General features: G+C 37.0%; 1 protein-coding gene across 1 annotated transcript in view; it reads left to right on the top strand.

Annotated features, from left to right (window-relative positions):
• Positions 1-11,704, top strand: part of spon1b (spondin 1b) — a 94,968-nt gene extending 83,264 nt beyond the window's left edge. Inside the window, exons 9-16 of the mRNA XM_088611090.1 lie at positions 239-379; positions 934-1,009; positions 1,599-1,781; positions 3,984-4,154; positions 5,111-5,278; positions 5,876-6,040; positions 6,671-6,937; positions 10,354-11,704. Of these exons, the coding sequence (XP_088467216.1) occupies positions 239-379; positions 934-1,009; positions 1,599-1,781; positions 3,984-4,154; positions 5,111-5,278; positions 5,876-6,040; positions 6,671-6,937; positions 10,354-10,517 (1,335 nt within the window). The 3' untranslated portion in view covers positions 10,518-11,704. The remainder of the gene's footprint in view (positions 1-238; positions 380-933; positions 1,010-1,598; positions 1,782-3,983; positions 4,155-5,110; positions 5,279-5,875; positions 6,041-6,670; positions 6,938-10,353) is intronic.
• Positions 11,705-13,244: the final 1,540 nt, after the last annotated feature.

Genomic DNA, 13,244 nt, shown 5'->3' with positions numbered 1-13,244 from the left:
AAATATTAGCTTTTTAAACTACATCTGTGAAAGGTTAAGGGTGAACCAATACAAAAACAACAGGGGATAATGATATAAATCACTCATAAAAAGTTATTACACAGTCAATAAATTATGCATATTGAGATCAAATGAAGTAGTTCTTACCAGCTGGCGTCACAGATATAGAACCCAGCGATAAAGGAAATACTCTGATTATGTTTGACTTTTGCTTTCTGTTCTGTACTGATAATTTCAGTCGCCCAACAAACCAACAATTCCTCAAGAGAAAATCCGACCACTGACCAGCCTTGACCACCCGCAGAGTCCATTTTACGATCCAGAGGGAGGCCCTATTACTCCAGTTGCCAGAGTAGTTATTGAGAGAATTGCAAGAAAGGTAAACTTCATCCAGCTTGCCATGCCTTTGAGATACTCTCTCTTTACAGGTGACTCGGCATGATCAAGCTATAGTACTGTATGTCTCTGTAATTCTCATGCTCTTTTATTGTTTGAACTCTGTCACTGCATTTATTAGTACAAAGCAGCATTAATGTTGATGATGCCACATTTACTTTATAGTAATAAAGAAATGTTTGCAATGGAGTGGAGAGTTGGGATAGGAGAATTAAATTACATGTTTCACGGGACTTTCCTTAATAATTGGTTAGCCATATATGAATAGAATCTCTTTGAAAATTATTGAAATTGTAACCATTTTATCCATCCATTTAACTTTATCCAGTAGAAGGTCGCTGGAGACGCTGGAGGATCCTAACTCAGCAAGTAACAGGCATAAGGCGAGATACAACTTGGATGGGACACCAGTTCATTGCAAGGCACACTGCGACACAAACACAAAAACTCACATCTTTCTTTTGTGATCCATATGTGGTCTTGACTAGATTATCAAAACCTTTCCATGATAAATCATTTTGCATTTTCTATCCACAGGGAGAACAGTGTAACATTGTACCTGATAATGTAGATGATATTGTAGCAGACCTTGCCCAAGAAGAAAAAGAAGAAGGTGGGGATTTTTATAGCATTTGAAATGTCAGTGCAAGACGGGGAAATAAACTGGGCTTGAGAAACCAGTCTGTAAAAATAAACATATTCTGAAACAGGAAGGAATTTCAGAGGTTTGCTTTAATGAGGTTTAAAGACTAACAAGATTTGTGCAGCAGTGGCATAGGGTTTGGATGTTTAAATCCCATGTGGACACTGCCGTTGTATCCTTGAACAATGTACTTGCATCAAATTGCCCCAGTCGGTACCCTGCTGCATAAGTGCTTATCATTGCAAATGAGAATGTGTTCTCAATTGAGTTAACTCATAATATTAAGTAAAAGAAAAAAAGGAATCTCATTTTAAAGCTCTGATTATCTATCATTTTAAAATGGGAGTATTTCTGGTTATACACTCGAGACCTATTATATTACAGCAGTCCATTAAATGCAAATACTTCAGATTTCATGTATTAGGTGTTAAGAATTTTAAAATTTATACATTTTAAATTATATCCGAACTGATAACAATATGTTTCTGGTGCTAGTCTGCAGAAAAAGTCTGGTTGTGATGTTTCTACAATAAATCATATAATCTTACCTCCTTTGTAGATGACACGCCTGAAACCTGCATCTATTCCAACTGGTCCCCCTGGTCCGCCTGCAGTTCCTCTACCTGTGAGAAAGGAAAAAGGATGAGACAGAGGATGCTCAAAGCCCAGCTAGACCTCAGTGTGCCCTGCCCACATACCCAGGATTTTGAGCCTTGCATGGGCCCTGGCTGCAGTGATGAAGGTGAGAAACAACAAAGACCTTTGGGTTATTTTCCAACATGACATTGAATGTGATCTGTTTTCTGCTCGTCCATAATTCCCTTATCTTCAGCTCAAAGATGCTAGGAGGACCAGTGCTTGCTAAGCACCCTCTGATGACTTCAAATCAGACCCTTTTTGACAAAGTTAACCTCATTTATAAACATTTGCAATATGATGTTGAGACGCCACTCTGATCAACTTGGCAGCTGTATAACATCACATTATACTGTATTTCATGTTTGTTTCTTAATATTCGTAAAATGAGTCCAAACTCAGATGTCAACAATAGATGCTGTGGAACGTGATGGAAATAGCAGACTTCATAATGACATATTCTCTTATATCTTTTTTTTATATGAAAATATGAAGAAAATGTTCATTGTTGTGATACCAGGTCATTAAAGGGAATAAAGTGGTAAGAAATAAAGGGTCAGACCTGGTCATGCTTTGGGAAAGAGAATCAATAAACCCTTCTCTCTTTTGTATAGAAGACAATAAAACACTGCTGAGATCAATACATTGTCCTGCTTTGATAAAAGGTCTTACTTTCAGAGATGTGTTTTTTATAATGTTCTGACGTCTTAACATTATGTTTGAAGTTAAAAATATAGAGGTAAGCAGAGATGGTTTTGTGCAAGACTGTGTTCATGGGGAATCCTTCAGAGCAGTAGCCTAGTCACTCAACTAGAATGTTGTGATCCCTACTGTGGACACTGCTACTGTACCCTTGAGAAATGTACCCTACCCATGTGTGTTCCTGTCTACCCAGTTGTATTAATGGATACCAACATTGGCGGACTGCATGCGTTATTTTCTTTTTTTCAATTTATTTCCTTTGATCATGAACTCTTTTTGTGTGCTTTGAGTTAAGTGCTTATAAAATGTATTATTAAACTGTAGTCTAATAAGATAATATAGCTAGTAAACTAGAATATTTAACGTGAATTATCCATAAATAGAGTATGTTTGAAAAAACACCATCAAAGACACAAACAAAATTCAAAAGGATTTAGACAAATTTCAAGAATGGGCAAATATTTAAATTTGAATCTAAATATAAATAGTATAATCTTCAGACTGGTGTTTCAAATCCCGAGTCTGAAGTAAAATCAAGCATGATTAAAGGCAGCTTCTCCCATTACATTCTGCATCTAGTTTCTGTGTCAGAAGCAGACCTTTTTACTTGTTTTTCCTCAAACTTGACAGTTTGGATTCTCTTTTAACATTCAGTCCAGGGTACATTATTGAAAATCCCAAGAGATACATTTCACTTATTGAGAGACCATCGTTTTTGTCAGAGGTGATATGTGTTTGGATTCGTTCAAGGCTTTTGTTTTCCTCAACCATACATTATTGATTAATAAACCTGCTATTTCAAGCGTTCATTTTTCAGATCTGAATTGCTTTTGTTCTTATTCGATAGTCCGTTAAGAATTCAAACTGATTAATAATGCACTCCCTCCCTTCCACTGGGCCTCTGGGGTCTTCATCAGGGCCACTTTATTTACAGGTTTTATTAATGATTCACTTAGTTCTGCTTTATTAACTAACACTCACTTTTGTTTTCAATCTATCAGCCCTGAAGTAAAAAAAGATCCTGCTTTAAAGATCCTATCCTAATGATCCCATCTGAAACATTTTTTACCAAAGAATGCAACTGTAATATGTAATATGGCAAAGTTAAAAGCATAGGATACTTCAGTACAAATTGTTTTTTAATGGAAACAGATTCATTTTAGTGGAGTAAATATATAAATATTAATACAGTGAGCTTGAGATTGCATGTCTTTTAAAATAAATCAAATTTATGGTAAAAAGTGTAACAACTTCTGTGTGATTTACTGTCGCTTTCTCTAAGAAACAGGTTCAGTATTGTTCACCGAAGTTTTTTTAATCAAAATAGAGGCCTGAGGAGATTTATGATAAATAAATCAGATTTAATTTGAAGCAGAAGATGTATTCTATTGTCAAATGAGGTAATGTCTGCCCGTCGCAATAAAATTGTTTAGGAATGTTTTTGTAATTAATCATACGTGGCAAACCCCAAGAACCCATATTGTATCCTGTACAATTGTCGTAAATATTACTACTAATTGATCCCAAGCTATGTGTCATGCCGACAGTAGCAATATAGTTACAGTAACTGTTCATAAACTAAACTAGTAGGATTGTTTCCATCTAGATGCATCTACCTGTATGATGTCAGAGTGGATCACATGGTCTCCCTGCAGTGTTTCCTGTGGAATGGGCATGAGGTCTAGGGAGAGATATGTCAAACAGTTCCCCGAAGACGGCTCCATATGTACCTTGCCAACGGAAGAGACTGAAAAATGTGTTGTCAATGAGGACTGCTGTGAGTTTATTTACTTTGATTTTTTTTATTGGCACAAGAAGTCTAATTTTCAAGAGGCATCCTCTAGAAAGCTTCAGAGGCTACCTGTAGAATCATCTTTAGAATAATTTGGAAACTATTTGCACAATTGAAATTCTTCCAGTTTGCACAAGACTATTCAATCCCCTCCATATTCTTCAGCTGTAAATGCACCTACATTTTTGATATAATAACATTTCTCTCCTATTTTAAATTTAAATTACATGTTACAAGCATATGATTTGAACTCCATTACAAAACCTAAATTAGGTGTAATTCTACCTTTTTTAGTTTTTTTAGGCTCCATACTGAGGTGGACCTGGTGTTACCTCTTAATCAGTTACAAACAGCTGGCAATAAAGATTGAGTGAGACCGATATCTTTGATTAATTGCGAAAAATAACAGAGAAAGTATTGCTGTTCAGAAAGTTCAGAAATGCATTAGTCCTTATGTTCCCAAGTATAGACCACCTGTGACTAGTTAAGTGTTTTAACAGGTTTTATTTGGCTTACTTTTAATTAAGCAGTACCCCTTTAAAACAAATGTATAGTCTGCTTTATTGTTAATTCTAGTATTTTATGTTCTGCATAAAGTATTAGTTAACAACAATATACTGTATCTCTCCTATGACTAACCAAAGCATTCCCTGTTTTCCAGTGAATTTTCTTTAATTTATATTTGTTGTCATTTTGTTTTAAGCTATATCAATTAAGGAGACCATGTGCTTATATCTGTTATCATCAATTTAGTTCTTGATTTATGGGTGAAGGCATGCACCATGCCTGTTACTGGCTGGAGTTGGATTTAAAGCAGTGAACAGAAATCTGTGAAGTATAAAATTTCTCTTTAGCTGGGTTAGAAATAGAGTATACTGTACAACATGTAATATAATATTTTAACAATATTAATTCAATTATGATTTATTTGTTCCTATTAGCATCAAGCAGCTGCCTTGTGACAGAGTGGGGAGAATGGGATGAATGTAGCGCCACCTGTGGGATGGGTATGAAAAAGCGAGAGCGAATGGTCAAGATGCCTCCTTCTGATGGGTCCATGTGCAACTCAGAATTAACAGAGGTGGAGAAATGCATGATGCCTGAATGCCGTGAGTACCCTTTTTGTCATTTTACTACATTACAGGCTCACAGACACTTGATCTGTGTATAGATTCATATTTCTACATTGCTGTGCTGTAATAAAATGAAAACTCAAATTCAATGTCAAATATTAAAAAATAGGCCGTTGGAGACACACATACTAGTATTTGTGTACCATAAAAATAGTTTTTTTTTTTTTATGACATCGTGCAGCTGAACACGTCACTATTTACTCATGACCACATACTGAGGGGCTCTTAAGGGTAAACAAAATTGGATGCAAGTTGACAGATTTAGCTATGCAGCTTCGACGTTTACCCATCGATACCGCACAATGATGTATTACACACAACCAAGGGAAATACTCAGATCTCTGTTGGTTTGCTTCCTAATCCAACCACCGAAAAGGATACTCTGTACATTTGCAGCATTTATTCTTCCAGCATATTATTATTGAGAGGCTGATCTCCTTGGCAGGACATACTGTATTGTTTCTGTTCTTTGAAAGTTAAAAGGCAAGGTTTAAAGCACATCGTTTTAACGTGATTTCGTTCATTGAATCGTAAGTAAGGGCCATCGGCCTTATTGTGGCCCTTCTTCAACAGACACAATTCCCTGCATGCTGTCGCCATGGTCAGACTGGAGCGACTGTAGCGTGACATGTGGGAAGGGGATGAGGACCCGGCAGAGGATGCTGAAGTCCCCCGTGGAGCTGGGAGAATGCAATGAAGAGCTGGAACAAGTCGAGAAGTGCATGCTTCCTGAATGTCGTGAGTACTGTAACGGGGACAATGAACCACACACTGTAACTCAGCGATGTACCGGACCAGTATGGGAGAGGAACGTAACTGCTCCAGTTTGTCTCTAGTGATTATCGTGCACATGTATTTTAAACTACGGAGTTTAGTTCTTTCCAGGAAAGATGCATAGCATTAAATACCATGGTTTTTACTGTACATAAATTGACTGCCATTGAACAGCACTGAGAAAAGTGTAATAGGAGGTACAGTATATTACTATCTTTTACATGTAAAACATGCAGGTTTATTTTCCTTATAATGCCAGCAGTCCATCTGGAAAATGATATTACATTCTGTCCCATCACAACATGAAAGAACTCTTAACCCTGTCGTTAAATTTAAGTGGCAGGAGCAGGAATAAATAGAATTAAAAGGTTTGCATTAAACCCCTGAAGTCATTTCTCACGACTTAACGCTCAGGTTCCCAGGAAATGCCAGAAAGAAATAGACTGTATAAAAAAAAACTTTAGGCAGCTGAGGAAGATGGAAGAAGTGTGGCCAGGACATTCAATCACCGTTTTTGGGGGGGTCATTGCTTTTTGTGCTATCAATAAGCTTAGAGCGCGTGGATTTTAACATGTGAATTTCTGTGCCCTTCAGCAACCGACTGCATGGTGACAGACTGGTCCGAGTGGTCGGAGTGCAACAAGTCCTGCGGCAAGGGTCACATGATCAGGACCAGGATGATCAAGCTGGAGCCGCAGTTCGGGGGGGAGCCCTGCCCGGAGACGGTGCAGCGGAAGAAGTGCAAGGTCCGCAAGTGCAACCGGGGTTCCAGCGACGAGAGGAGGCGCCGCAAAGAGGCGCGGGAGAAGCGCAGGAGTAAACAGAGCAGCCGGGACGAGAACACCGAAGAGCAGCACCCAGGTCTGCACGAGTGTGGTCAGGGTCGGCACCCCCAGGTGCCACACTGTTACACACTGCCGGCACAGCGGCAAGCGATGATCCACAGGCGCAAAACACCAATAATCCTCTATTGGACCGTTAGCATGTAATTTGACATCAGGCACGACAATAAAATACCAGAATATGACAGGGGGGTAGAGAAAGTGCAGAACAACTTAAAATATGTGCAGTAATTGCCGTAGAAACGCTCATTTTCTTTCTGTTGTTAAAATTGAACATGGTTTTCTCAAGAGAGGACGCCTATACAAGCAGATTTTACACATGAATGCGGACACCAGGAGGGAGGAAAAAACTCATGCTTGGACATGAGCTCTTCATCAACTGATTCTTATGATACCTCAAAATCCTGGGTTTGTTGAACAAGTTAAAAAAAATTCACATGTACAAGTTGCTCAGATTTTTTTTATCTTGAAAAGGAAAAAGATAGTGTTCTGTGAAGTTTTTTAAAAAAACAGACAATCATACTTTGCTCAGATCTGTAGAGAAATATTGCTTATAACCCTTCAAACAATCCAGTGCCATTCACAATAGTAAACTTCACCTTGTTGGTCACCGAAATTATAGCTTTAAGCTGTCCTTGTAAGATGTCACATAGCTTTTTTATAAGTATACCATAGTATTAATAGTTAAGCTTTTATAGAGGTACTACAAGAGCTAAAATATAATGCCCATTAAAAATGTTATCTCTCCCCTTGGACTAACTCAAGTGTTCCTCATTAATGCAGTGTCTTAATGAAGACCACAGAAGAGCATAACTGTCTTCTCATCTGTAAAGCAAAAAATATAATCTTAGTCAGACAGAGCCATGCTACTAAGTAAATAAAACCAGTGACAAGATCTTTAATGAGTTTAAGAAAAATACTGTAGAATAATAAACACCTTACTGGTAGTTAGGGCTTTGATCATTTGCACAATAATTTATGTTCCATTTCCAAGCGTAGCATCAAATATTCTCAAACAGCATCTGGGACACATGAGATTGTGGATCTTGCTTTAATTATTAAACAGGATTAATGCACTCATCATGTCAGATTTGTATAGAGGAGTATCATGATAACCACTATCAGTGGTCTGCAATTATCCATTTACATTTACAAAGCTCATTTTTGTGAACTAGAGAGCTGTATTTCAGTAAATGAAAGGAAAGGGGCATGCCATTGTATTGTTTCCTTAAACCTACTGGGTTGCAGCTTTGTATCATACTAATGAGGAGTCTTTAAAAGGCTCCAGATGCATGTAAATAGTAAATGTAAAACTAAAGATAACACAGTTCCTTGCCATGCACAGCTGCATGTTCTCAAACAATAACATCCTTTTAGCTGGAAGCTGGATGAGTCCACTTCCTAGGACAAGGTCCAAGAATCAGGCCTGAGCACTTCCTGCAATTCAGTCCTTTGTGGAATTTGTGGGATTAGCTTGGCAGGAGTCAAACTCAGACTCAAAAAGACAAGCACAATATTCTGTATATCCCATCGTACAGTCAAACCAAATCCTTTTAAGTCTGATAATTTGTGATTGGATAACATGCACAAAACATTCTCATAGCCACAAAAATATCATTTTAGACCTTTGTCTGTTTAATTTATTCTCAAGATTGTCTTTTCAGTCTGTTTTTTATATGCCAAAGTGGTTATTAGTTAAAAAGAAAGAAAGTTGAACTGTTCATTGTGCTTTTGTTATTAACCATTTTTATGGTAGTTTGAAAGTAAAGAGAAGTATAACTCTTGGAAAAACTTGTCAGATGCCTAATTGAGGCCTGACTATATCTGAGGATGCTATGGAGCCAAATGCAAAAAGACAAATTCCTAATACAAGTAATTGTATATGGCCAATAAAGTGATCATATGTTATCTTTACCCAGAATGAATAGTTTTACAGTTCATTTTCATGTTGTTGTGAGGGGTGTAGGCAGTTCTGGAATTCGTAAGCAAAATAATTTGAAATAAAAAGGGTTTACTCTGAAGGGTTACATGTTTTCAATGATTTATTTACAAAGACCAGACTGAAACTGCTTATCTGAGCTTTTCAACAAAGGTCTGAATCAAAGCCTCCTCAACTCTTTCTTACAGAGGTACTGTATGTGGGTTGTCTTTCTTCCAGTATCAGCATCATGTATACTCGGTTAACAACAAACCAGACTGTACTACAGTATCTGTCTGGAAGCGGATGATTTGTAGATCCTCTTGGGCCCCAGAACTCCTCTTTGTGGACCACTAGTCTTTTTGAATATATTAAATTCATATATTAAAAATATCAATAATATGTTTGTATTAATAACTGAATAATGCTATTCCTTGGTAAATACTACTGTATAATTGGATGGTATAACGAGCATTCAAAGATAATGTATAACTTTAACAAATTCACAGATCTTTCAGGAAAATGACAAAACTACGATCTCACTGATATTCCATTGAACACACATAACATAGATCAATACATTATGCAGATTAACCTTCGTCATCAACAGAGTTGATCAATAATGGGTTTGCAGCACAGATCACAGGCTAGTAGTGTGTGTGGCCAGTGCCTGGAAACAAAACAAGCTGTATGTCTGCAATGAGAGCTTTACATCATGTTGCAGCTTGTGGAATTCTGTCCCATTCCTCTTGTAGAGCCTGGATAAGCATGTGTCTGTTCACTGGTCTCTAAACCCTAATTACTACACATCATCCTTTCTCAGCTCAAGTCTGACACATAGGGCTTCCACAGTGTAACGGTCACATTCCCATACTGTTGTTCACATGAGCAGCATGAGGAGTGGTGCTGTCCTGCTGGAATTTTAACATTATCAGGATGAGCAGGAAGTTATGCAGCCAGATTACCGTGCACCCATAAAAGAGGAGCTCTGTAAGTGACTGGAGAATCCTACCCAGACCATCACATTTGGACCTTCCTTTCGACCGCTCTGTGGTACACATACTGTATACAGTACTAGTGTGCCACACTTGCTGACACACTTAATCAGGGTGGTGTACAAAAAACGTGCCTGAAGAGGACTTGGCTCCAATGCTGGCAAATCATCCTGAAGTTATTTAGTGGCCTTCAACAAACCTGTAGCATAAAAGGCACTGTCCTCTTGATAAGCGATGCTAAGTGGTTCCTTTCTCTTTGTTTCTCAAACTTCACAAGACAGGACATTCAGTAGGTTACAGTACATCACCTCATTACTGCATGTGTCCAACCCAGTCGGTCACTCATGAGGTGCAATATACAATTGTCAGTCAATTACTCAAAGTGACACCAAAAATATTTCATTATCACCCAAATCCACATAATTTATTTTGCTAAATCTACTGTATACAATATACACATTAATAGAGTGATGTTTCTTGTGATCTTTGATGTGTTTTTTCGTCTTCGTCTTTGCCTTAAAGGGTGTAAAATGAGGCCTTGGTCAGCGTGGACGGACTGCACCAAGATGTGCGGAGGTGGCATTCAAGAGCGCTTCATGACAGTGAAGAAAAAGTTCAAGAATTCTCAGTTTACAAGCTGCAAAGACAAGAAGGAGCTCCGAGCATGCAATGTGCATCCTTGCTAAAAATGTGGATGTGTCTCAATTTTGCTGAAAAGATGCACTCTTTAAGAGCCGTTGAGGAGAAAAATCAGTCTCGTTTTAATCCAGGTTAATCTGTGGGAGCAAAATGCTGTTTCTGAGTTTCAGTTTTGTATTCTGAAGTAAATGGTCACTCTTCTCGGATTAATAGCTATTAACGAATGAGTTATTAGACAGTTGCGAATCAGTTATATACTGTACAGTTTATAGCTGACGTTCTGGGAATGTAGCCATTATATTATCGGAACAACACGTTAATTACATTTTATAAACATTTTTTAAGACTTATTTAGATTTTAGCCACACTGTTACACTATCACTGACAGCCACAGTTTCACATAGCTTTAGATAGTGAACCATAGTCATGTTCATTTGCAATGCATACAATGAGTTAAGCTAATGTGAGTCTACAGTATGAATAACTCAAAGAGAAAGACATGAATTTAACAGATTTTTAAATGTTATTTGCTGTGGCAACCCTTTTCATTCACTAGGATTCGGCACTCTTACTTGTCAAACGCATCAAACGATCTGTAGCTTTATCATGTTATCTCTAGCCTAGTATTCTTTAATTCAAGATCAAGAGTCATGTGCCAGTCCAAATCCTGCAGCCTTGTTGAGTGTTATTAGGATGGGTCACCTAAAAACAATATCAAACTGATTATCAATGAACCCATCTGATTAAAACAGATTGATTTTCCACCTTGAGTTTGAATAGCTCTGTTGCATTTAGAATTTCTTGCAAGATTACTGTAAACTTGTTGTGGTATACTATTCATAAAATACCAATCAGTTATAAAGAAATAGAACTGTTATATCCTGTGGTAACTTCTTAAATAGCATATTATATTCCTGAAATAAAAGCACAGGTAACCATTCCAGCATTTTATAAGCCTCAAGATGCTGTTTTTAGAAAAATCTGTTGTGAGTTTTTATTCAAATGTATGACATGTAGAAGCTCCACAATTTAAACTTGATAAGGTGAGAATTATTAGCATTTTTTATTTGATTTGTGCATCATTAGACGTTTTGTTACTTTTGCTGTGGAATTTTGATAAGAATGTCACAAGGAATTCTTACCAAAGTCTTGTGTAGATGTTTTGTAGCTGTCTCTCTAACATATTACTATTTTGGAATAAATCACCTTTACAATAAAAGTAAATGTGACAAAATTGTGTGGGTGACTTTTTTAAATCATCTTTCACCTCATGTTTCACCTCATCATCACCTTGTTTTTAATCATCAGGATCTGTACTTCAACATATTCTTTCAGATTAGGGATTCACTCTGGCCAGATGTTTGGCATCACTTTTCTATTGTTGTGGGTCTAGGTCCAATTCCAGTCCTGGAGTGCCAGCTCTCAGTGACTATGAAATAAATTAGCTTGTCATTGGCTTAATTGGGCCAGTTTACCATGTTCTAAATCAATTATTCCTTGACATGACTATTCTACTCACTTCCTCACAGTTTTTGTAATTCATTTTTCCCCTGTTTCTTCTGTTGTATATAAATAACTTTATTTTGTTCACTTCATGTATTACTCTATATTTTATGTAGTGATTAATAATGATTTAGAAAATTCTATAGGAAATACATAATTTGTTAAACAAATAATATTTAAATCTAAATTATTCTTAAATTATTAGCTCTTTAGTTAGGTGCTACTGCTTTCAGCACATCTACATAATATGTACACACAAAGGCCCTTCCGCAGAGAAAAGCACCCAGCTGTGGGTAATGCATACAGTACCTTTTAACCACTGCTGTATTTCACTTAGTAGGCCACTAGATGGAGGTCATAAAATAAATGCACAATATAGACCACTAGATGGGGATATCTACACAGAATTTACATTTGTATCCTCCACTGAGTCAGATAACACCATCGAGGCTGCAACTGACTGATTTTCAGATAACCATCTGTCAGATAAATCTTTCTACATTACATGTTTTTCCCCAACTCACATTAAAAGCTTTGCTAAAACTACATTTGAGAGATATATTCTGGCCAAAAGAAGGAAATTCAATTGCCAGTGTGCATAGATTCAGGCTCTAGAAAGCACAAGTAGTGGTTTATGTCAAAAACATTTGTTGTGACAGCTTAATCATATATGAAAGCCCCTAAAGATATTTTAAGAAAATTATTGATTAACTCTATGAAGTTTGCTATTGAATCTCATGAACTCTATGCTATTTCCCAGACAAATGATAAAATCAAAACTTTTAATTCTTAACCACATTGTTTGCCTAGTTCTGACTGTCCTGATTGAATGCATACTACAGATGTAGCCATTCAAAATGCAAGGTAAAACCCAGTACAGCGGGAATTGATCTACGGGCTACTGCAATATGTGAATCCTTGGCCAAAATAGCCGACAGGTGGCACTTGTGGTGCATTAGTTGTTAGTGAAACGATTGCTTCATTTAATCTCTCTACTTAGTCTTTTCAGTCTTTATTAGGAGAACATTCAATATGGGATTCTTCAAACAGATGGGCAGTGAACAGAGTCACAGAAAAGCAGTTATTCTCAAAGTTTAATGAAAGACTGGCAGCTCCACTAATTGCAGTATTTTAACTATTTTTAAGTATTTTAAGTATAAGTTTAACCTGGTATTAACATAGACATTCATTCACTATGTGATCTGTTGCATAAAGTTTCACAAGCTGCTAAAATTGCTGGCATTTTAATTTACTAAAACATGAATCATAAT

This window comes from Lepisosteus platostomus, chromosome 18 (genome assembly GCF_059453375.1).
Source record: "Lepisosteus platostomus isolate fLepPlt1 chromosome 18, fLepPlt1.hap1, whole genome shotgun sequence".
In the NCBI taxonomy this organism is placed as follows: domain Eukaryota; kingdom Metazoa; phylum Chordata; class Actinopteri; order Semionotiformes; family Lepisosteidae; genus Lepisosteus; species Lepisosteus platostomus.
Note: the sequence above shows the minus strand (reverse complement) of the source record. Positions and strands in the feature narration are given on the sequence as shown.